We start from the raw sequence: 24,109 nt of genomic DNA on the forward strand, positions 1-24,109 counted from the left end.
ATTGATATCCAAGCTGTAAGATAGAAAGAAAGAGAACAAATTACCTAGTGAGCTAATTGAATTTCTTAGTGATGTATGGTAAAAAAACAACTGTGTCAGGTTCTGCGGCAGTTTCAGCTTCACAAACCAGGAGAACTTCTGTAAGTGACATGGATCAACAATTAGATATGAGAGAATTAATTTTAAGTTTGAAGAAAGATATCCAAGATTTAAAAAATAATGTAAATGAAAAGGCAAAAGCAACAGAAGAAAAACTTATTTCAATGGGAGTTAAAATAGATGAAAATGTGAAAATAGCAGCTGAGTTATCAACTCAGGTCAATAATTTAGTACAAAAAAATTCAGAACTGACGAAAATAGTGCTAGACCTTAAAAGTAAAACACAGAACCTAGAGGAAGCTCAGAAAAAACTACAAAATGAAAATAGAGTTGAAAAGGGAATGCGATAAGATAAGGAAAGAAACAGCAGATCTGAAAGCGCAGCAGGATTCAACTTTGGACTCTATTGCGATGTTGCAAATGCAGAGAAGGGAGAATACCCTGAGATTCAGAGGACTAACAGAGGACGCAGAGGAAATAATTGAGAAAAAAATCTCAAAAGAGCTAGCAGCTTGGTTAGACCTAGAAGAAGCAGAAGTAGCACAAAAAATAGAAAAAGCATTCAGAGTCAAATCTAATGTAGCAAAAGCAAATAACTGGCCGGCGGACTGTTTAGTCTCTTTTAATTCTTTGGATTTCAGAAATAGAATTTTACAAGCTAGTAACAAGAAGAAATTCCAATCGGAAGGAAATGATATTATTGTCCACAAGATTATCCCAAATCGGTTGATAAAAAAGAGAGAAGCTTACAGACCTTTGGCCGAAGCACTAAAGGCAAAGGCAGTGGAATATAGGTGGGAGTACCCCGAAGGCATCTCCTTTTTCTTTAAAGGGAAACGTAGAAAGTGCTTGTCGGCACTAGACGCGGACAAATTCTGGAGAAAGTATCGGAAAGAGCTCGGAGGAAAAAGGCAATTGTTGGGAGAATCAGAGGAAATTGATCAAACAGTTGAGAGTTAGGAGACAGATCTAAGAAGGGAATTTATTAAACGTAGACTGAGACCTTGAATGTGTAATTTTTATTTTTTTTATCTCATTAAACCCATTGACGTATCATAAGAAATAAAGTATGGATTATAAATTTATTACTTGGAACGTAAATGGTCTAAATGAAAAATCAAAAAGGAACAAGGTGGAACATATTCTGGTTAAGCAAAAATATGATTTAATCTGTCTGCAAGAAACCCATGGAGCGGAAAAACATAAAAGAGTATTAATAAATAAAAGATTGGGGCTTGAGTCTATTACATCAAGTAAAGAAAAAAAGAGAGGGGTGGTAATCTATGTAAAACCTCAGCTGGAGCCAAAACTGCTTTACAATGATGAAAAAGGTCGAACAGTGATTATAGAAGTTAAGATCAATAATGAAAAAGTGATAGTTATTGGAATTTATGCACCAAATGAAAGAAAATCTGAATTCTATCAATTCTTGGAAGAAAAAGTCATAGAATATTTAGGGGGGGAAATTATATTATTAGGAGATTTTAATGGAGTAGTCAATCCAAGCATGGACAGAACAATAAAGAAGAAAGAAAAGAGGCAGAATAAACTCCCAACTACATTTTTCCAATTAATAGAACTCCTGAATTGGTTTGACGCTTGGAGGTTTAAGAATCCAACAGAGAAAGAATTTACACATTACTCAGAGCCACATAAATCGGCGGGACGAATCGACGCGATCTGGACAACAAAGGATTTATTAAATAATATTACAAAAGCAGAAATTCATCCAAGGACAATTTCAGATCACAGGGCGGTCGGGGTTAACTTTAAAGGAAAAGAAGAAAAGGTTAAGAGGTGGCAACTTAATGAGAGTATGCTAAACGATGAAAAAACTGTACAAAAGGCCAAGCAAATCTTAGAAGAATATTTTAAGTTCAACTTAAATCAAGGAGTAGATCTAGAGACGGTTTGGGATGCGGGTAAAGCCGTCATAAGAGGCTTCTTTATCCAACAAAACACATTCCAAAGGAAAATAAAGGAGAAGAAGAAAATGGAGATATGGGAGGAAATTAGAGGAAAGGATCCTTTTCCAAAAACCAGATGATGAACTAATTAAGCAAAGTATAAAAATTTTACAGACACAATTCTCCATGATAATAAATGAAGAGATAGAATGGAAGATAAAATGGTTGAGACATAGAAACTTTGAGTTTGCAAATAAACCTGGCAAACTTTTGGCCTGGCAATTAAAGAAGAAAAAGGAAGATAGAATTATCAATAAAATTAAAATTGAAGACAAATGGATTCAAGAACCGAAGGAAATTAGTAAAAACTTTGCTAGTTTTTTCGGAAAACTATATAAAGAAGGTCCAGAGACTCTAGAAAAAATAATTGATTATCTGGGCAGAAATGAACTACCAATAATACCTAAGGAAAAAACTGAAATCTTGAACTCACCAATAACAGCTATGGAGGTGCAACAAGCTATACAGAGATCAAAATTAGGAAAGACACCGGGCCCAGATGGTCTCCCAGCTATTTACTATAAAAAGTTAGAACAAGCATTATTTCTTCCCATGAAAGACCTAATGAATAATATTTTGGCAAATGGAAAGCTACCGAAAATCTGGAAGGATAGCTTTATTACTCTTATCCACAAACAGGGAACAGATACCTCAAACATGGCCAATTACAGACCCATTGCACTGTTAAATAACGATTACAAAATATTCGCAGACATTCTTGCAAATAGATTAAAAATGGTGCTGAAAGAGATAATTCATAAAGATCAAACTGGATTTCTTCCCAGACGATTTATGCAATCCAACATTAGATGTGTGATTAATGTATTAGAATATTTGGATAGTAAAATTGACAAACCAGCAGCTATTATGTTGGTGGATGCTGAAAAAGCTTTTGATAATGTGTCCTGGAAGTTTATGAAAAAATTAATGGAAGAAATTGGACTGGGAGAAAATATTTGTAAAGGAATAAATGCCATCTATACAGAACAATATGCAAAACTGATAATCAACGGAAGAATTACTGTGGAATGCAAAATAAACAAGGGAACCAGACAGGGCTGCCCACTGTCACCACTGATATTTATCTTGGTGATGGAAGTCTTGAACAACCAGATAAGAAAGGATCAGCTTGTTAAAGGCATCACTCTGGGAAACAAAACATATAAAATTAAAGCTTTTGCGGACGATTTACTCGTTATGACTGAAAACCCTAAAGAAAGTCTGAAAAGAGTGCTGGAATTGATTAAAGAATTTGGAGAAGTGGCAGGCTTTAAGCTGAATATAACAAAAACAAAAATGCTTGTTAAAAATGTAACCACAGAAGAAAAGGACGATTTAGAAAAAATATTGGGCCTGAAAATCTCATCAAAAGCGAAATACCTCGGTATTTGGATCACCCCCAAGAACATAAATTTATTCCAGGATAATTACACCAAAACTTGGTTAGAGATTAGAAAAAACTTTGTAACCTGGAGTAAACTAAAATTAACATTTCTGGGTAGGATTTCCATTATAAAGATGAATGTGCTTCCAAAATTAATCTTTTTATTTCAAATGATTCCAATACTGGGCGAAGCAGGTTGTCTCAAGATATGGCAAAGAGAAATTTCCAAATTCCTGTGGGAAGGGAAAAAAAACCTAGGATTAAACACCTGATCTTAATAGACATAAAAAAGAGAGGAGGCTTTTCCCTACCCGACCTAAAACTTTACTACGAGGCAGCCTGCTTCACCTGGCTAAAAGATTGGTGCACGTTGCAGGATTCGGACCTCTTGGACCTGGAAGGTTTTGACAACTGCTGGGGATGGCACGCCTACCTAATATATGGAAAAGCGAAAATTCATAAAAACTTTACCAACCATATAATAAGAAAGTCACTCTTTGCTGTATGGGAAAAATATAAAGACCTGATGGAGCCTAAAATCCCGTGGTGGACTTCTCCAGTAGAAGCCATAGCAGTAAAACGGAAAAATACTCAGGAAAGCTGGTTCCAATACCATCAGTTATTTGAAAAATTTAAATCTGACAAACAAAAGGGGTTCTCAACAGAAATTTCCCGATTCGAATCTGATCTTGTAAATTCTAAAAGAAAAACCCTTTCCACAACTTACCGACTCCTCCTTGACTGGACGGTCAAGGAGGAGGAGGTAACAGTGGCAATGGTGAGGTGGTCCCAGGATTTTGGCCACTCAATAACCATGGCCCAATGGGAAAATTTATGGAAGATCAATTGGAAATTCACAAATTGTTACACGATTAGAGAGAACTTTCAAAAAATGCAACATCGATGGTATCTAACACCATGGAAGCTTTCAAAAATGTATAAAAATGTATCAAGTAATTGTTGGAGATGTGGAGACTCAGGAACATTCTTCCATATGTGGTGGATATGTAGGAAAATACAGGTATTCTGGGAGAGTATACATGCAGAGCTGCAAAAAATGCTAAAGATCTCTTTCAATAAAAAACCAGAGGCCTACCTCCTGGGAATTACAGATTTGGATATACCACAAAAGAGGAAGGGTATCTTTTTATATGCCACGGCGGCAGCAAGAGTTTTGATCGCAGGAAAATGGAAGAGTAATGAAATCCCCTCTATTCAAGATTGGATCCAAAAGCTGACAGAATATGCTGAATTAGATGGTTTATCAAAAAAAATAAAGAATAAATCAAAACAGGAATTTGTTTCAAAATGGGAGGCTTTCAAAGAATATCTGAAAAATAAATATAGTAGTTTAAATTCTGTTGCAGCATTCGAGGAACTTCAGTAATAGTTGCAAGGTAGATATAAGAAATTAGATTTAATGAGAATAAGTTTAATTATAAGAAAAAAATGTGTATTGGCAATAAGTAATATGAATTTGAAGTATGCAATGGACGGGAGGTCGGGTCTTTAGTGTTAAGACCAATAGATGTTTTATTGTCTGTTAAGAATATTATGTGTTTATGGTTATTTTTGTAATTTGTGTATAATTTGGTATTTATGCTCTTTGTTTGTTTGTTTGTCTTTCTTGTTGTATAAATAAAAAACTTTTAAAAAAAGAAATTAGCATAGTCACATTGAGATGAATTGAATCAGACTAAAGATGATTAGCAAAGTAATGCAAGAAATCATTAAATTAAGCCAGTGTGCCAAGTCCACTGCTTTTCTATCACAAATTTGGGCTCCTAATGAGCTATTAATTAATGGGTTGGGTCAAAATCATGTCATTCAGCCCAGGGAAGATACACCCCCCTAACCCCCCCCCATGAGTGCTGAAGACAAATTTATCAGGGGTGAGTAAACAGACTGCGAAACTAACAGAATGCCAAGGTGGCAGGTGGCATTGCAGCAGTGATGAAGAGGAGGATTTGTCCTGAAATGTTTGTGGGATTGTTGGGGAAACAGCATAGAATCATAGAATTGTAGAGCTGGAAGGGACCACAAGAGTCATCTAGTCGCCTGCAATGCAGGAATCTCAGCTAAAGCATCCGTGACAGATGGCCGTCCAACCTCTGCTTAAAAACTTCCAAGGAAGAAGGACCATTGCAAGATTGGAACTGGGAGCTTCCTGGCTCACAGCTTGGCTTTTTAACCTCAACTGGTCCTTCCCCTACATGACTGGCCTTTTGCATCTGAAACCCTGGAGAGCCATTGTTGCCGGCCAGTGTCGGCAACACTAAGCTAAATGGACCTGTTTTCTGACTGGGCTGCCCACACTCTGCAAGCTGGCAGGTGGAAGATCAGGTGCCTCCAAGGTCTGAAGAAGCACCTCAACTCAGGAGTGGCTGGAGGGGCCCAGACTCAAGATGGGTGGCAACAGAACTCCCCAGCAGCCTTTGTGAAATCTCTTGCTGCTGGCTTAAAAGGCACCAACTGCCGTTGATCAGTATGGGTCATGAGGAGAAGATCTTAGTGGAGGAGAAGGATAGGCATAGAGGTGGGGCTATGAAAGGGGAGGAGAGGTGGGATTTGGATTGTTTGTTGTTTTGTTTTGTTTATATCAGTGGACACAAAAGGCCTTCCCAATGGGAATCCTAAGAAGAGTTCCACCGCTGAGTTTGTAGAATTTCAGTGATAAAGAGGAACATCTTGCCAAAAACATTGTTTTTGTTTCAATCAATCCTGGTGGTAAGCAGTGTGAGCTGCTTCAAAGAATGGCAAAAAGACATATCAAGAGTTATCTGGAGAGAGGGAAAACCAAGAATTAAACACAAATTATTAATAGATGTTAAAGATAGAGGAGGTTTCTCTCTACTGGATTTAAGATTATATTATGAAGCATCTTGCATTTGCTGGATCCTGGGTTGGATAAATTTAACAAATGCTGATTTCTTAGATTTGGAAGGTCATGATAATAGATTTGGTTGTCATGCGTATCTATGGTATCATAAGGCCACAAAAGTTTTTATAATCATATAATAATAAACTTGATTCTTTAAGTCTGGGAGAAATACAAAGATCTATAAGAACAGAAAACACCATGGTGGCTTTCCCCATTAGAAGTAATATCTATGAAAAAAAGTGAATATGAGGACAACCAATTAAAATTAAAAGATTTTGAAGATGTTAGAGAAAAAGTAACAGATGGTTACAATATTTTAAATTAAATGAAACACTTTAAAATGATAAAAAGAAAGAATTTAGTTATGAAGTGTCAAGACTTCAAAGAGAAATAGTAGAAGGTAGTACAAAAGTGCTGTCAAAAATCTACAATCTGCTCTTGGGAGTTGGACACCAAAGAGGAACAGGTCAAATGTGTTATGATAAAATGGGCGAAAGATGTGGGACATAATATATTAATGGCGGATTGGGAAAGGCTTTGGAAGACAGATATGAAATTTACTGCATGTACTCTGCTGAAAGAGAATTATATGAAAATTATGTATCGGTGGTATCTAACCCCGGTTAAATTAGCAAAAAGATCTAATAAGTGTTGTTAATGTAAAGAAACAGAGGGTACGTTATATCTGTGGTGGGAATGTAGGAAGGTTAAAAACTTTTGGGAAATGATTTATAATGAAATGAAATAAGTGTTTAGAGTAACCTTTGTTAAAAAAAAACCAGAAGTCTTTTTATTAGGTATTGTAGGAGCAGAGATTCCAAAAGACCAGAAAAAAAAGTTTCTGTATGCTACAACGGCTGCCCGGATACTGTTAGCCCAAAGATGGAAAGAGGAAGCAGTCCCAACCAAAGAAGATTGGCAAACCAAGTTACTGGACTAACTAACTGGAAAGCTCACAAATCAAGATGACAAGAAATTTTAAAAAGAATGGGAAATGTTTATTATGCTTTTGCAAAAGTATTGTAAACAGGTTAATACGTTGGGAGGATTTTAAAAACACTTGTAATTCTAGAAATAGTACAGAAAATCTGAGGTAAATAATAATAATTTGGAGTAGAAATGATATGCAGTGGGTGGGGGGAGAGGGGAGTCACGGGATTCGGAGAATCCCATTTTATCGATTTGATATTGTTTTGTATATATTTTGGTTGTTATTGTATTTGTTATTGTGTGTTTTTTGTTTTTGTTATTTTCTTGAAAATGTAATAAAAATGTTATAATAAAAAAAGTCCCGCAGCTGGATCAAGACAATGGGAGATCCTATTTCCTGCTGTGTCCCCTCCCAAGCAGGTATGGTGTGCAGTGTGCCCATGCTGTTCTTCACAGGTCGACTGCCTCTGAACACATTCAGGCCTCACGCTCAGGACCCTCCCTTCTCTTGTACAAGCACCCCAGTCCGATTCATCCATGCTTGTGGCAGCAATAAGTTTGAGGTCAATGTATTGAGACGGTCGTTAATATGGTGACTTTATTAGCAGTTTCAGCCAACACTCATTTCCTGATGGAGTTCCCTCAGCCATTCCCCAGGGATCATCTCCAACTCCCACCCCAATCTCTCTTGGAAGGAAATGTCTCCTGATTGCTGCAGTGGAATCTGACCTTAAAGCAGTGAAGTTCATGCACAAACCAAGCAATTTCACTGTGAAAAATTTCCCTCCCACGCACCCCTTTCCTACCCCCCACGCCACCCCAAAGAGTGAAACTCTTATCAGCACAATGCTTCTACCACCCCTTTGCGAATATTTGACAGTTGTCTGAGTTGAGGGAGCAGCCCTATAATTGCTTCAGAGCCATTTCTGGCTGGCATCTCTCTGGCTTATATGTGAAACTTCCCTTGGACTGGTGATGGAATAGGGGTGGAAAGTGCGCCCTGGGGAAGATGCCACACCACTGGCATGAAAGGGAGACTGCAGCCTCCTGAGAGTTCATGGGTTTGGGGGAGGTGGGAGTAGGCAATGCCTTCTGAGAGCCTTCCAGATGCCTTGGGTTACAACATTAGATGGGTAGAGATCCTTGGCTTTTTCTCTCTGCCTGTGACAGCCAGATATTCAGAAGAGTTTAAACAAATGGACTTGACAACACACCATCGGAGAAAATCCTTGCTGTGGCCTGGCAGTTAATTATTCCACTGTGCCAGCGCATGGCAAGGGGAGCACAGGATGAAGTAACCCTCGGCTTGGCAGACCCACCCAGGGGCCAGGCAAGTAGCAGACGCTGCATGGGGCTTGCTCAGTGCTGCACTCGGCGAATGGATTGCACCTGGGAGGTCTGAGCATGAGATCCCAGTTCCCGGACATGCTTGTATTCGCCCCCATGGCAATCGCTCTCCACGATGTACTGGAAGCCCCGGTACCCAGGGAACTGGAAGCATACCCATCTGAGGAGACAGAAAGGAGGGGGGAGAAATCAGCTGAGATGTGGGGAGATCAAGCCAGCACAGAGCAGGGCAGCCAGGGGCTCAGGACTCCCTCAAAGTGCTCAGAGGGCAGGGGGTGTTTGGAGGCTGCAAGAAAACTCTGATTTTGCAAGGCCACACACCATCCTCATCCGCATAGAATTCCCTGCTGCTGTTTATTCTTAGGGAGCAGAGGCCCCTAAGAATGGCAAGGCCTCCGCTCTGCTGGGTTCAGGGAGCTACCTTCTTCAGACCAGAGAGCCCACAGAAACACCAGAAGGTAATGTCACAGGCCAGGCCACCAGGCCTTGTGCAAAGTCGTATTGGCTCCATCCTATTGCTATCAATCAATCAATCCCTTGCAGAAAGGAGGAGGAAGCCCTTTCTCTACCAAAGACAAGTCCAGGGACATGAAAACGTTGCAATATGCTAGCTCAGTTCTCCTTTGAAACTCGCCCTGAGAAATGTGACCCTCAGTTCCAGCCCTGAGAAACAAATGGAAGAGGAGTACTTGGCAGGGCCCCAAAAAAGTACTTACGCTCCAGAACTTGCACGGAGGGACCCCACCTCATTGCTGCCCCAGCCCATCGCCTTGAGAGATGGGTAGTCATCACTCAGCTCCCCTTTGCGTCCCATAAAATTTTCCTGCTCAAATATGGTCATCTTGCTCTCCCGGTGATTCTGTGCAGGGCAAAAACATCATCTTATGCACTGGCCTGGACTCCTCATTATTAATAAATGCAAATAACAACAATATCAATATCAATAATAATACCAGCCACCATGTCTGTCCTGCAGCTCTTGGACCTCTACAGACAAGGAGCCAAATCTGTTAAGGCGCAGGTGAGCAACCTACAGTCCTTCAGATGCTGGATGTGAACAATTCCCGCCAGGCCAGTGTGGCCCTTAGTCAGGAATGACGAAAGCCCGGCAGCCCACTGACACCCCAAGGGCTGCGTTCCTGTGTCAAGGAGATGCTGGCTGCTTCCTCCTACTGACGCTTCTCCTGGAGGGATGAGAGGCTTGGCTGAGCTACCTCCTGCCTCTCCAGATGTCAGTAGTGCAGGGCTTGGTTTCTAAAGCCACCAGACAAACTTGGTCGGTTTTGACTTTCCCTGTGATCTCTAAGGCAGTGTGGCCGACAGCTGGGTTCCAGTGGGCTTGCTGGCACAAAGCTATGAAGTTCTTTGGCAGTAGACCCAGGGCAGACCACAGGAGGGACTTCTCAGTGATTTACTTCAACCATTAGCTCCTGTCTGAGACATGGTGATGCCTGCTGGTCCAGAAGGCTTTCAAAGGGAATGAGGGAAATACATGGAGAAGCAACATTCTTAACCCCCAGGTTTAGAAGCTGTCTATCTCTGAGTAACAGCTGCTGGGACTGAACAAGATGAGGAGGATGCTACCTTCAGGGTAGGTACCTGCTGGGTAGGCTCCTTGGCTCAGCCACTGCAGGATGTAGGATGCTCAGCTAGATGGACCCACCTGAGTCTGATTCCGCCTGGCTCATCTTAAGTTTGTTAGCAAAATAAAAAAGCTGAGCTTAGCAAGTCAGAGGGGAGGACTTGGACTCCTGGCTTCAGGTTCCAAGAAAGGAGATTCTGACTAAACACCAGGAATAACTGTTTGACTGTAAGAGCTGGTTGACAGTGGAACAGCCTCCCTGGGAAGGTGGTGGACTCTCCTTTCTTTGCGGTTTCTAAGCAAAGGATGTATGGCCACCTGTCATGGAGGCTTTAGCTGAGATTCCTGCATTCCAGGGGGTTGGACTAGATGGCCCTTGGGGCCCCTTCCAACTCTACATTTCTATGATTCCTCAGCAGAGCAACCCTACTCTCACCGAGGAACATAATTTGGAGTCTAAACCTTGGTCTGCCTGCTCAGTATTGCGTGCGCAGGCAGGCAGAGGCTCTGCAGGTTTCAGGCAGGGTCTTTCGCTGGCCCTCCCTAGAGATGCTGCCAGGGACTGAGCCTGGGACCGTCTGCATGCAAGGCCGGCACCCTGCCACCCTCAGGCAGCCTGGGCTACAACTCCCTCCAGGCAGCTTCCTGCTGGCCCACCCCAGTTGCTCACCGCACAGGAGACGGGTCGGAAGGAGCTCAGCCGGTGGGCATGGTAGGCGTTGCTTCCGCTCCAGGCTTCCCAGCAGGGGTAGTCGCCTTGCTCCAGCACAAACTGCTGCCCCTGGAAACCGGGGTGCTCAAAGCCGACCCACCTGTGGGGAGAAAGGAGGTGGGCCTCTGTAGCCAGGAAGGTGCAGGCTTAGCTTGGGGGTTGAGGGGGGAAGGAACATTCTGCAAACAAAGCCCGGCCCCAGCAGGCTCAAAAAGCATCATCCAGCTGTGCCCTGCATGGTGCCGGAATGTTTGTGTGCAGACATTGGCGTGAATGCACAAGACAGGCTAGGCGCACTCTCTCCCCGCTGCACACAGCATAGTCCTGGGCACATTCACTCTCCAAGGCAGCTGGAGCTATTTTATTGATTCACTACATTTATATTCCTCCTTCTTTCCTCCAAAGCGCTCCCCATACCATCCTCACAACAACCCTGTGAGGTAGGTTAGGCTGAGAGACTGTGATGGACCCATGGTCACCCAGCGGAGCCTTGTGGCTGAGCAGAGACTTGAACCCTGGTCTCCCAGCGTCCCAGCTCAGCACTAACCACTGCACAACACTCCCCATCTGAGCAGGTCTAGGGTTGCAAGCCTCAGGGATTCACCTGCTAGGAACTCAGGCTCTCAAGGAGCCAGGCTCTGAAGCTCAGCAAGGTCCACTCACGACGTGTGAGCGAGGCATTCACCACCAGAGCGAAGGTGAGGACGAGGCAGGGGCAGTGGGGTGAAGGGGTCCCAGGAAAAGCAAGAAAGTGGGCAAGAGTTCTGGGAAGCAGTAGGGAGCCAACTCACGTGCCGCTCTCAACGCGGGCTGAGCAGACATTGTCGAAGCCACACAATGTGATGTCGTAGCACTCAGAGGTGAACTCATGCTTCCGGCCCTGGAAGGCGGGCTCGTCCCAGGCCACAATCTGAGAAGAGACGAGGGTGGGGGCTCAGGGTCCTGGGGAGGGGGGAGCAGGGAGGAAAGCCCACCAGAGAACCTGCTGTCGCTGCTCAGAGATCTGCCCTCAGACGGGCAGGATTGAAGGGGCAGTGGTGGGTGAGGGTCTCTCATTCCTCACTGGAGGGTTGAAGGCTTGGTCGAGAGAAGGGTCAGGAGCAGCCAGAAGTGACCCTGAACCCCTTCTCCAGAGTGCAGGGGTGAGTGGAAGAAGCCACACACTCAATGCCCGCCACAGTCGTATATGAAGGCATGCGTCCGCATTCAACCCCACAAGCAGCACCTCTGGGGAGAGGCACCTGCCTGCCTGAGCAAACACGAGGAAGCACATGAATGCAAATGACCTCATCTTATCCCCAGAAGAGCCAGTGAAGTAGGAGGGAGGGGAAGGGAGATTTTGAGGGGATTTGAACACAGGCCTGAGCCAAGTGCTCCCAAATCACTACACCATATGATCCCTCCTTAGTGCAGAAACATCTGAGCTCAAGTCCTTCCCTGTCCTGGACTCCTTGTTTAGCCTTGAAGAATTCACTCACTCTAAGCCTCAGCTCTCCATCTGCAAAATGGGACGGCTGCAAACCTAACTGACAGGGTACTTGGGGGGAGAGCAGAATGAATGCAGTGAAGCACCTGGCAGATCGGAAGTGTAAGATAAATAACATGATTTGCTTCTGTTAATTGGTTTCAAGCAACCTGCCCCAAATTTCTGTTCTCTGCCTTCACAGTTTCTTGATACCGCCCCCCCCCCTTGCAAAAAAGTTTGTTCCCTGGGACTCCTCTACAACCCTGCTATACACATGGCTCATTGCTCCATACCTTCCAAAGTCCAGAGACTTTTCCGCTGTGATGACTCATGGTAGACTCTGCTTCCCTGTAGGGGAGAAAAGCGCAGGGCCAAAGGTGTTACAGGACGTCTTGGGGAGCTAAGGTTAACGCTGGAAACCTCTTTTCCAGGCTACACCACTCATCCTTCCAATATGGAAAAGCTGGGATAAAGGAGAAACATGTGGAAAGGGCAAGAGTAGCGATTACTCAAGGGACCTGCCTTCAGCCAGGACTAGGGCAGGGAAGACACTCAATTCAGGACGCATTTAAACCACATTTTATCACATTTACACTTTCCTTAACAAGATGAGAACCAAATGCAGACCTACCCTTTGAAATTGCACATATATGAGTTTTTGCAATGAAGTTTTCCAACCAACCAAAGTTTTCAAACATTCAAATATTAGGGTGAAATGTGCATTAAAAATGGATATATTTGTGAAAATAGCATACACAGTTGTATTCTATTAGAGCAAACTGCTTGCAAAATGTGTACGTTGGTCAAAATTGTTCACATAAATATCTTTAGCAGAAGAAATTTGCACTAAAATGCTTAAGAATACACATGAAGATTTAAAAAAGGACAACCTTCAAATTGTTATAGAAATGTGAAGAACCAAATTTAAGGTTGGAAAAAATGAGGAACTAAGAGAACCAACATTGACAGATTCTTTCACCACTAGACAGCACTTACGGATGAGTTTGCCACAGAGCATGTGCAGAGTATGGTTCCCCTTGACACCTATCAGGGCACGTTGCCCTCGGAAAATGACATCCAATCCTTCCTCGAGTCAATAATTCACACCCATTGCCTGGGGTTGCTAGTTCCAGGATTGTACCCAAGTCTGCCTGAACCTGTTCTAGGGTTGAAGCGAACGGCGCCATGCCTGCCTGCCCCCCATGGGACTTCCAACGGCACTTACCTGGTGAGCTCCAGCCAGACTCTCCCCATCAGCTCTTCTCCAGAGGGATTTTTATATCTGCTGTGCATCCCCAAATGCCCTGACTCAGCACAGGCCGGAACAAAAGACTGTCTCCCAGAGGATCAAGCTGGCCTCATCCAGAGCCCGACCCCTCACAGTCACTCTCCCTCTCTTCCTCTCAGGGCAGGAACTAGAGACAGGGAAAAAGTCACTGGGCACATGGTGGGGTTCAGAGCAGCCCCTGTGTGCAGAACTACTATTTCCCTGATGCTAAGCTTGGCCCAGAAACAAGGGGAAATGGTGTGTGAGGTGGAGGACGAGGATAAAGAGAAAGCCACCTATATCATGCTAGAAGCCAGCAGGGCGGTCTGGTGAAGCTGAATGTTGGAAGGTGCAAGACGGAGTAATGCCTGGTTAAACTTTGGGTCTCCTTCCCACAGGAAGTAGCAACGGCCACCAACTCTTATGAAGGAGGCAAGACAAATTCATGGAGGAAATGGCTATCAATAGCTACCAGCCACGATGGCTTGTCCTGCCTCCACTGTTGGCGAAAGGGCACCTTTTCCAATGCCAGTTGCCATCAGCCCCCGCCTTGTGGGTGTCTGACTGATCGTAGGCAGGAGCGGATTGTGGACTAGATGGGCCTTTGGCCTGATCCAGCAGGACTCTTCCTATGTTCTTCTGTGGATGCCTCCCTCATGGCACTGACAAGCCACAACAACCCTGTGGAGTGGGACAAAGGGGAGACTGGGATGGGGATCTGCTCAGAACCACTCAGGGTGCCAATGAAGGTTTGAACCTGGGTCTCCCTCACTGCGTGGCTCTCTTGGCTGGTCCAGGAGGCCTGGAGGTTGGGTAGGTGGTCTTGGGGCTGCGTGCCCTGCTTGGGATGCTATTTATAGCCTGGCATACAGACTGAGTTGCAAAATATTCCTCAGCCCAGGAAGGCCTTTTCACAAGCTCCACAATGGAAGCTGCTTCATCAGCAACTGCTCTGCTTGGGAGGGAGGACCAGTCTGGTGGTGGCGGCGGCGGGGGTGGGGGTGGGGGGTGGGTGGGTATTGTGGAGCAGAGGGCAGGGCTGGGGTGGATATCTGGTGGTTTTCCAGCTGAGTGCCCTCATTGCAAGATGTGATGACTGTGGCCTTTGAGGAGGACTCCGATGACCAAGCATCTCCATTGTGTCCTCCTGGGCTTTGCCCTGGCTAGGGCATAAAACGAGAGTGTATAAAATGCAGGGGAGTCACAACACCAGCCCAATCACTCCACCACAAAGCACCAGCAACCCAGGTAAGAGGTGGAGGGAAGGTGCCCTGCATCCTGGAGGCATCTGGGGGCTTCTGGCTACTACGTGTGTGTGTGTGTGTGTGTCTGTGTGTGTGTCCCACCCCATCAAGGCACGAGATCTGCCTTCATTTCCTGGGGAGAGCCCTTTTCTTGCTCACTTCCTTCACCATGGAAACCTTCTCGTCAGTCCCTCAAGCAGCAGGAAAGATGGCTCAGGATCTGAGCAGCAGGAAGATGGACCAAATCAAAGAAATGTTATCAGGACAGGGAGCAGAAAGTCGTTCTTCCCGCAGGAGGCAGTGATGGCCACCAACCTCGAGGGCTTTGAAAGAGTGCCGGGCAGATTCATGGAGGCGGGGAAGGCTATCAATGGCTGCACCCATCATGGCTGTGTCCCAGCTGCAGACAGCTGTGCTTCAGAATGCCAGTTGCTAGAAACCACAGGAGGGCAGAGGGCTCTGGGACTCCATTGCTTGTGGGTTTCCCAATGACGCTTCTGGTTGGCCACTGCGAGAACAGGAGGCTGCGTGAGGTGGTCCCCCATTGCCCTGATCCGGCAGGCCCTTCCTAGGTTCTTTCCTCTGAGCATTGATGAAAAGCACACACTGCCCTGAAGAAAGGGCAGAAAGGAACTGGCAGCAAAAGGCAGAGGTAGAAAACAGAATAGTACCAAAGGGGCAAGATGAATTTTGGGAAGCAACAAACTCTGCCCCACAAGTTAGATATTGGAAAGAGAAGTAACAGCATATTTCACCAGAATGCTCCTGCAGTAAGGAAGTGTGTCCCGGGACAATAGCAATCGTATTTTAATTTGCAGCTTATGATTAGTTGTGTGGAAAAGTATGCAAAAAGTGTTTTTCTTTTGAGAAACCAGAGGGAGTCAGCAGGAAAGGGCAGGAGGTGGCAGGAGACTGCTCCAGATATGTAGGGTAGGCACCTGAAGAGGTGCTTTCTAACTGAACAGGTGTTACAATTTCAGGTCTTGCCCAGACACGGCCATGTCCGAAAGCACAAGAACCAGCCCTCCCAGCCATGACATGGACAGGAAGGAAAAAGACAGTCCCACCCCATCCACCAACTCATCCCCCGATTCCAGCAGCCAGGGTGAAGAGTCCTCTGCAGAACCTTTCCGGGTGAGTTGGGAGAAGGTGCCAGTTCTGAGCAGAGAGGCAGCACATGGGGAGGAGGCCCTGATCCCTTAGAGCGCATGGCTGTCCCTTCGGTGCTGCATCCAGTCTGGGCCTGTCTTGGGAGGGGAAGGGAAGAGAGCCCTGTTGGAAGCCCAGTCCCTATCCTTTGGTTAGGGCAGTGGCTGGTAGACCAGAACTGGAAAGAATGGTGAGGAGAGACTTGCAGCTCTCTTTCTCTCTGCTGCAATGGAATGGCCAGCAGAGCTTCAGGAAAGTGATAACAACCACCACCATTGATTTGTACTCCCTCCCATCCGACTGGGCTGCCCCAGCCACTCCGGGCAGCTTCCAGCATATATCAAAACATAGTGAAACATGAAACCTTAAAAAGCTTCCCTATGCAGGGCTGCTCACTCTCTCCACCCAGACAAACACACCTGACCTCCTGAAAGAAACAGCAGGCGGCTGTGGGGAAGAGCCCATGACATGCCCCCCTCGGACTGGGGAGGCCACGGGGGACCCAGGTTCCACCCCTGGGGACCCCTCTAGATATCCTTCCTATGGGGCATGCAGGGTGATTTGTATTCACGATGCTCAGGGGGAGCCATGGGCAATCCCATTTCCAATACTGTTTGCACCCTCACAAGATTTGGGCTGGCCACACTGCTTCACTTTCGGTCAGTGCCTAGCCCACAATTCCTGCTGAAATCCTGTAACTTCTTGTACCACAAAGATACTGGTTGGCTTCGCCTTGCTCTTGTCATCTTTTATCCCCCCTCAGACAGAAATAGTGGGCTGGCATCACAGAACAAACCAGGGCAGAATCAACCCACTGCTAAGGCTCTGCTTCTGTGCCCAGAACGTCTTCCCCCTACCCAATGCCTGCCAGGAGGGGGTTTGGCTCTCAGCCTAGCCTGGCCCACTCGGTTCTTGTGAGGATCAAGGTGTATATGGGGGGAATGCAAGCTATCTTGAGGTCCATGGAGAAAAAGTGGGATGTAAAGAAAAGCAAAAAATCATAAAGAGCTGCATCTTTCTCCAGGGTCTGCTGTCTTATCAGAGGGGTTGGCATTCACCTCCCCGTATGCTCTGCTTGCTTTTTCTGTATAGAAACCTTACAAAATAGCTTCACCATACTAGTCTTTCCTCTGTAAGGCAAAGGCACCAACCCTGGACATGGCGCCCCGAAACATCTTACCAGAATCTGAATTAAATGGGAAATTGAAAGGGGGCTCTGGCAACTGACAGGAATAAAAGAAGATAAGGCAGCTGGGTGGCGGAAACACAGGAAGAACAGAGGGCGGCAGAGAAAGTTCACTACATGGCCATTTCCTCACCAAGCACACCAGGGATATATGTGTTTGGGTGTGCATGCATGTGTGCAAACACACATGTGTTCTTGTATTAACCCAGCAGGGAGTTTGTGAGCTACAAAGTATGGAAATTGGATTTATGCTGTTCCTTAATCCCTGCTGAAGGATTTTAATCTGGTACATGTGGCTCCAGAGCTCACCTCTGCCGCATCCCTGGACATTCAAGCCACCCTCCCTGAGCGCTCATTCCTTAAGGTGTCAATGGAGCAGTAAGTAGCCCTCTGGCAGCTGGCCCCGTCTGACGTGGCACAGACTTCTCAGGGTTCATATTTTGATTTGGGGCAGCAAAATTACCTGTTCTGGCTGGATCTTCTTGTAATCACATCTGTGCTGTTGATGCATTTTGTTCTGGTGTTACATTGCCAAACTGGGGCTTTAATCTATATGTGCTGCCTGCCCTGGGACCTTTCAGGGAATGAGAGACTACAAATGTCCATAGCAAATAAAGAAACAAATCCTCTAATAACTGCTGCTTGTGCTTCTCCCCCAATGCCCCCAGGAGACGTTTCATATTGCTTCTTTCAGATCATTGTGTTTGACCAGGAGAACTTCCAGGGCAAGCAGATGGAGTTCACCAGCGCATGCCTGAACCTGGGGGACCATGGATTTGAGCGGGTGCGCAGTGTCCTGGCAACCTCTGGACCGTAAGTGATCTCAGCCAAACAGGGTTATCGAGAGGCAGGTGCTGGAGATGGGGATGTGCTAGGCTCCATAGCCAATAGGAGTCCCAGGTGATTCGCTTTCTTCCTTCTTTTTAAAAAAGTAAATGTCTACCCTCCTAGAAAGAAAACAAGGAAGCAACATAAGACGTCTCCCCTATTTTATGTGAGGTGAGCCAGGCAGGCTGCTATGTTTTCGTGTTTCTAGTCAATGAATGAAATCAGAGTTGGGGTTGACAAATGAGCTCTTTGGATACACCCCCCTTCCTTTTCTTGTTAGGGTCTCCTTGAAATCTCAGCTTGAGATAAAGTACTCCATGTAAGCTATTTTCTGCAGATTCTACTACTCAGTAGACATGTTTGCTCAAAAGTAAGTCTCTTTGTGGTTTATAGGGCTTACTCCCACATAGGTGGGTGCCAGATGGCAGCAACCTAGGCTTTTTTTGTGAGGAAGCGGCAGGGAAGAGCTCATGGTGAGAGGGTCCATTGTGCACACTAACCTGGAAGTAAACTCACTTGAATGCAATTGGGAATTATGCATCTAAATACACAGTAATCATGCAAAATTGGATGAAGCCTTGGAGGCATGCTAATCTACAGGTGGGAGTGAAAGGGAGAACAAAATGAATGCCTTTGGTTAAAGCAAGCAAAAATTGATGCCCCCAAAGCAAGCACTAAATCCCCTTTTACAGCCATTTTATACCTCCAAACATAAGCCCAGAAGAAGAGCCTGCTGGATCAGGCCCAAGGCCCATCTGGTCCAACATCCTGTTTTCATAGTAGCAAGCCAGATGCTTATTATGGGAAGCCCACAAGCAGCGCCCAAGTGCAAGACCAGTCTCCTTCCAGCAGTTTCCAGTGACTGGTGATATTCAGAAGTGTTACTGCCTCCAACAGACCGAGCCCTGGGGCCCAGAAGTCCTTGACAGCTCTCTCCTCCATCCATCTCTCCCGTACTCTTTCCAAGACATCAGAGTTGCTGGCCATCGCTTCCTCTGGTGGGAGTGAGGATGCTCCACTTCGCCATGCTTTAAAGGCATTATTATTATTATTATTATTATTATTATTATTATTATTATTTACTTATACCCTGACCATCTGACTGAGTTGCCCCAGCCACACTGGGAAGCTTTTAACATAATATATGAAACAAAATTTTAAAAAATTCCTTCCAGTAGCACCTTAGAGACCAACTAAGTTTGTTATTGGTATGAGCTTTTGTGTGCATGCACGCTTCTTCAGATACACAAAAGCTCATACCAATAACAAACTTAGTTGGTCTCTAAGGTGCTACTGGAAGGAATTTTTAAATTTTGTTACGACTACGGCAGACCAACACGGCTACCTACCTGTAACTATAAGAACACATTCTCATTCTAATCTAGGCTACTCTGCTTCCTTAGGCATATCACAGTTCAAGGAATGGGAGCTATGACCTGAAAAGTAGTTCTGCTTGCAGTAAATCTAGTCACGTTTTGAGCTGAGCTGATTTGCAAAAATGCTTTGCTTTCAGCCAGCAGCCTTGACTTTCAACTGTTTACTAGTCGTCCGGAGTGGCTGGGGAGGCCTGCCCAGATGGGTGGGGTATAAGTAATAAATTACAGTGGTACCTCGGGTTACATACGCTTCAGGTTACAGACGCTTCAGGTTACACACTCCGCTAACCCAGAAATAGTGGTTCAGGTTAAGAACTTTGCTTCAGGATGAGAACAGAAATCGTGCTCTGGTGGCGCGGCAGCAGCAGGAGGCCCCATTAGCTAAAGTGGTGCTTCAGGTTAAGAACAGTTTCAGGTTAAGTACAGACCTCCAGAACGAATTAAGTACTTAACCCGAGGTACTACTGTATTATTATTACAAATTATTATTACTTTTGCCGGTAATGCTTAAGGAATCCCAGCAAAGCTAAAATGAGTCACAGCAAATGTAACATCAGGAAGATGGACTCCAGAGCAGAAGAAATGGACCTTTAAATCTGGAGAGGGTCAACTGAAATGGAAGTTAAATCCGCTAATAGGAGGGACAGAGGGTGGTATTCCTGCTGGTGTGTGGCACATGCCACAAAGTTGTCCCACCACCCACTTGTGGTCCCCATCAGCATCTAATCATAGAAATGCAGTTGGAAGGGACCCCAAGAGTCATCTAGTCCAACCCCCTGCAATGCAGGAATCTCAACTCAAGCACCTAAGAAGAGCCCTCTAGCTGGATGAGGGGATCTAGCCCACCATCTTGCCCAGCCAGAACCCTCTTCTGGGAAACCCACAAGCAGGACACAAGGGCAATAGCAGCAGTACTCTCCCCCACAGGAATCAACTCCCAGGGGCCAAGGGGTCTTTGCCCCCCCCCATAAATATCTGAGGGGGCTAGGTCCACCCAAAGTTGATGATCTTTGCCATCAGGTCGCAAATCGGGGGCGGGGGGTGATCTAAAGCCTTGGAAGACAGTGCTGCCCTCTGCCTCCCAAGCAGAGCCCTTGCCCTCTGGAGTGCTGAAGGAAGATTTAGCTACCACTGCAGCTGGGTTCTACATGTGGGAGGGGAGGAGCCCCCCGCCCAGGACCTTGCTGTCTTGAAATGCTGACTGCCAAGTCACAGGTGCTCTGCTGCATCCAGTCACCCTCCATCTTTCTGTCTTGTGGCTGCCAATGTCCTCCGTCCTCTGGACACACCTTCCTTTGCACGCTGCCCTCAGCTGGGTGGCCTTTGAGCAGTGCAACTTGCGTGGCGAAATGTTCATCCTGGAGAAGGGCGAGTACCCGCGATGGGACACCTGGTCCAGCAGCTGCCGCAGCGACTGCTTCCGCTCCCTGCGCCCCGTGAGAATGGTGAGTCCAGGTCTAGCCAGGGTAGTGCCTTTGGGCATCTGCTGAGGGCCCCCACTCCCTCCCAGACCTCTTCCTCCCTCGCAATCTCATTCTGCCACCTCTTGCTGTGGCCTGGGAACCTGTGGGGGTGAGGAAGAGGAGCAGTTGATGCCCCCCCCTCTCTCTCGCAGCAGGAGGCCCAAGAGCAGAAGATCCTCCTCTTTGAAAGTGCCAACTTCAGGGGAAACAAGATGGAGATCCAGGAAGATGACGTGCCAACCCTCTGGGCCCACGGTTTCTGTGGGCGTCTGGGCAGCGTGAAGGTGCCCAGTGGAATGTAAGTTAGAGCCTGCCTGGATCTGACCGCTTCCCTCTGAATCAATGGATGCCATTTCTCTTTGGGAAAGCTCCGTAGCTCGTGCAGAAGACCCCAGGTTCAATTCCTGGCAGCATCTCCAGGCAGGGCTGGGAGAGACTTCCTCTGTGGGGGGCCTCTGCCAGTCAGTGTAGGCCGTACTGAGCTCGATGGACCAATGCTCTGACTTGGTCTAAGGTAGCTTCGTATATTCCTCCTGGAGAAGAAAGGGTTTGGGCTGCAGCCCCTGGCATGAACCGCAGATCCTGTCAGGGAATGGTGAGTTCCGAATGCTAAGCACTCCACTTCTTAGTGGCAAGGAAAAAACAGATATAAAAAGAATTTCCTGGGTGCCAAGATCCAGGATTGGGGCAAGTACTCTTTGGTGAGAGAACCCCAGCAGAGATTTAAAATCACAATATATGCAGTGCAAATATAGGCTGTTAGACCTTTAAAAAATACCCTTGCGAGTTCCCAAATAGCCCCCTCTTACCCCAACATAGAAAAAGACCACATGCTTGGTAAGTTTAAAACAGTTTGTATGTAAAAACAGTTTACTTACCTACTCTCCAATGGTCAGATTTATGTGCTTTTCCATATAGCATTCAGGAAAAGTTGCAGAGGCAGTAAAACTTGGTTTAGTAACAGTGGTGAAAGTTCCTAAATAATTATCGGTATAGGAATTGAAGAGTGGTTTGTAAGAGCCATGAGGTCTGAGCTTGGAGCAAGCCGCTCAGATCTCTTTACATGCTGAGCGTCTCAGGTAGACTGAGGGTGAACAATAGGCTTGATTACCTTTTCCCCAAGGTGAGGGGGAGTGACCTAGCTAAGCCTGGCAAGACAGTTTACTCTATGGCATTAACCCCTTCATGCATTAATTAGGATAAGCATGTTTGTTATATGAAGCTGGTTATCCTACATTAAAGGTAAAGGTACCCCTGCCCGTACGGGCCAGTTGTGTCCGACTCTAGGGTTGTGCGCCCATCTCATTTAAGAGGCCGGGGGCCAGCGCTGTCCGGAGACACTTCCGGGTCACGTGGCCAGCATGATGAAGCTGCTCTGGTGGGCCAGCACCAGCGCAGCACACGGAAACGCCGTTTACTTTCCCGCTATAAAGCAGTACCTATTTATCTACTTGCACTTAAGAGTGCTTTCAAACTGCTAGGTGGGCAGAAGCTGGGACCGAACGACAGGAGCTCACCCCGCCGTGGGGATTCAAACCGCCGACCATACGATTGGCAAGTCCTAGGCACTGAGGTTTTACCCACAGCGCCACCCGCGTCCCTATCCTACATTACTGGTGTTCAAATGAGCTTTGGGTGGCGTATTTCCCTAAGGAGAGGAATCTGCCTCTGTTGCTCCCACAAAGTGGGATTTTTCCTCCCTCTCTCATCATGCTAGGACTTTGGGATCATCCAGTGAAATTGATGGGCAGGAGATTTGGGCGAGACCATGGAAATCCTTCCCACACAACATTAATTTTTGGAACTGCAAGATAAGAGGGATTGTCAATAGCTGAAGTAGCTATATAATGGGGACTTGGGGAAAGAGAAGGGGGAGTTCCTTATGTCAGTTAGTCTTAGTCATCATGATGGTGAGATGGAGCCTCCATGTGCAGAAGCAGTTTATTTCTGAATATCAGTTCCTGGGTATAAGCAGGGGAGAGCTTTGGCTTCTGGGCTTCCCATGGGCACCTGGCTGGCAGTTGCAGGAAGCAGGATGTTGCCTTTTGGCCTGATTCTCTTGCAGGGCTTTCCTTGTGGGTAAAACAGCAGCACTAGCATCCCCACCACCACACAAATAGGCAGCACAAAACTAAGAAGCGGATCCTCCCAAATGCATGTTTGGGCTGAAGGTGGTTCTCTGTTTTGAAAAGTCTGAATCACAGAATCATAGAATGGTAGAGTTGGAAGGGACCCCAAGGGTCCTCTAGTCCAACCCCCTGCAAGGCAGGAATCTCATCTAAAGCATCCATGACAGACGACCATCCAACCTCTGATTAAAAACTCCCAAGGAAGGAGAGTCCACAGCCTTCCAAAGCTCTCTGTTCTGCAGTCGGACAGTTCTTACCCTCAGAAAGTTCTTCCTGAAGACCGCAGCCTCCCATAACTGCGACTGGATCCCTATGATCCGTGTTGCTTTGGGATGATTTTTTAACCACTGGCTTTTATGAAAGCCAGGCCGCCCTACCTTGGCTGCCCTGTGGCTTTGGCTTTGGGCAGCTGAGCCCTGGGTGAGAGATAGCTGGGCACCTTCTCCTCCTGTGTTTACTGATGCCAGCCTTCTCTTTGTTCCCCCCACAGCTGGGTGGGCTACCAGTACCCTGGCTATCGGGGTTACCAGTATCTCTTTGAGAGAGGAGACTTTGCACACTGGAATGAGTGGGCCGCCTCCCAGCCGCAGATCCAGTCCATCCGGCGCATCCGTGACATGCTGTGGGCCCCCCAAGGCTGCTTCCTTCCAGCCAGGAGCCCCTCAAACTGAGTGAGCCCCTCGGGCAGCCGGCAGAGAACCTGAGAAGTGTGGGGGAGCAGGTGGAGGAGAAGACGCTGCCTCCCCCCGAGGGACCTGCTACAAGCAAGAGCAGCGCTCCCCTTTTGTGTTCACCGAACCTTCCCCTTGTACATTGCACTTTGGTGGACAAAATTTGTGTAGTTATCCAAACTAAAATATAGTCAAGAAGAGGATTAAAAATTGTGTGTGTGTGTGTGTGTTTCTACCATGTCCCATTGGGATTTAGCTCTGGGATTGTGATGGTTCCCCACAGGGGCGAATCTTCTATGAAACGAATGAAGCTTCAGCTTCAGAGCCCCCATCCTGGAGGGGACCCAAAAGACTGGAGTTCACTTTGCTTTAAAAATTGCTTTAAAAAGTGCATCACACATGTACAATGGTACCTCAGGTTACACATGC

The 24,109-nt window shown here is 46.3% G+C and overlaps 2 protein-coding genes across 4 annotated transcripts; one reads left to right on the forward strand and one right to left on the reverse strand.

Annotated features, from left to right (window-relative positions):
- Positions 1–5,687: 5,687 nt before the first annotated feature.
- CRYBA4 (crystallin beta A4) lies at positions 5,688–21,839 on the reverse strand. Of its 2 annotated transcripts, none has more exons than XM_083419096.1 (6): positions 21,759–21,839; positions 12,661–12,715; positions 11,694–11,812; positions 10,861–11,002; positions 9,325–9,467; positions 5,688–8,768 (listed from the first exon to the last, which is right to left on the reverse strand). In XM_083419096.1, the coding sequence occupies exons 2-6, from the start codon at positions 12,697–12,699 to the stop codon at positions 8,621–8,623; spliced, it is 591 nt and encodes a 196-aa protein (XP_083275222.1). In that variant the 5' UTR covers positions 12,700–12,715; positions 21,759–21,839; the 3' UTR covers positions 5,688–8,620. The 2 variants fall into 2 exon arrangements, with proteins under 2 accessions (XP_083275222.1, XP_083275221.1); XM_083419095.1 differs by lacking the exon at positions 21,759–21,839 and adding an exon at positions 13,593–13,891.
- Positions 14,700–23,870, forward strand: CRYBB1 (crystallin beta B1). 2 transcript variants are annotated; one of them, XM_083419093.1, is made up of 6 exons: positions 14,700–14,882; positions 15,859–16,012; positions 17,908–18,026; positions 20,730–20,862; positions 21,033–21,178; positions 23,500–23,870. In XM_083419093.1, the coding sequence occupies exons 2-6, from the start codon at positions 15,878–15,880 to the stop codon at positions 23,678–23,680; spliced, it is 714 nt and encodes a 237-aa protein (XP_083275219.1). In that variant the 5' UTR covers positions 14,700–14,882; positions 15,859–15,877; the 3' UTR covers positions 23,681–23,870. The 2 variants fall into 2 exon arrangements, with proteins under 2 accessions (XP_083275219.1, XP_083275220.1); XM_083419094.1 differs by having other exon boundaries at positions 21,036–21,178.
- Positions 23,871–24,109: the final 239 nt, after the last annotated feature.

Source organism: Podarcis tiliguerta (assembly GCF_965153285.1).
Source record: "Podarcis tiliguerta genome assembly, chromosome: 16".
Lineage (NCBI taxonomy): Eukaryota > Metazoa > Chordata > Lepidosauria > Squamata > Lacertidae > Podarcis > Podarcis tiliguerta.

Excerpts from the sequence above, each read along its gene's own strand:
- CRYBB1 (XM_083419093.1), top strand. The coding sequence starts at position 15,878 with ATGTCCGAAAGCACAAGAACCAGCCCTCCCAGCCATGACATGGACAGG. Across the intron at positions 16,013-17,907 it reads CCTCTGCAGAACCTTTCCGG|ATCATTGTGTTTGACCAGGA; the intron begins GTGAGTTGGGAG and ends TGCTTCTTTCAG. Across the intron at positions 18,027-20,729 it reads GTCCTGGCAACCTCTGGACC|CTGGGTGGCCTTTGAGCAGT; the intron begins GTAAGTGATCTC and ends CGCTGCCCTCAG.
- CRYBA4 (XM_083419095.1), bottom strand. The coding sequence starts at position 13,660 with ATGCACAGCAGATATAAAAATCCCTCTGGAGAAGAGCTGATGGGGAGA. Across the intron at positions 12,716-13,592 it reads GTCTGGCTGGAGCTCACCAG|GGAAGCAGAGTCTACCATGA; the intron begins GTAAGTGCCGTT and ends TCTCCCCTACAG. Across the intron at positions 11,003-11,693 it reads GCCCGCGTTGAGAGCGGCAC|GTGGGTCGGCTTTGAGCACC; the intron begins GTGAGTTGGCTC and ends TTCTCCCCACAG.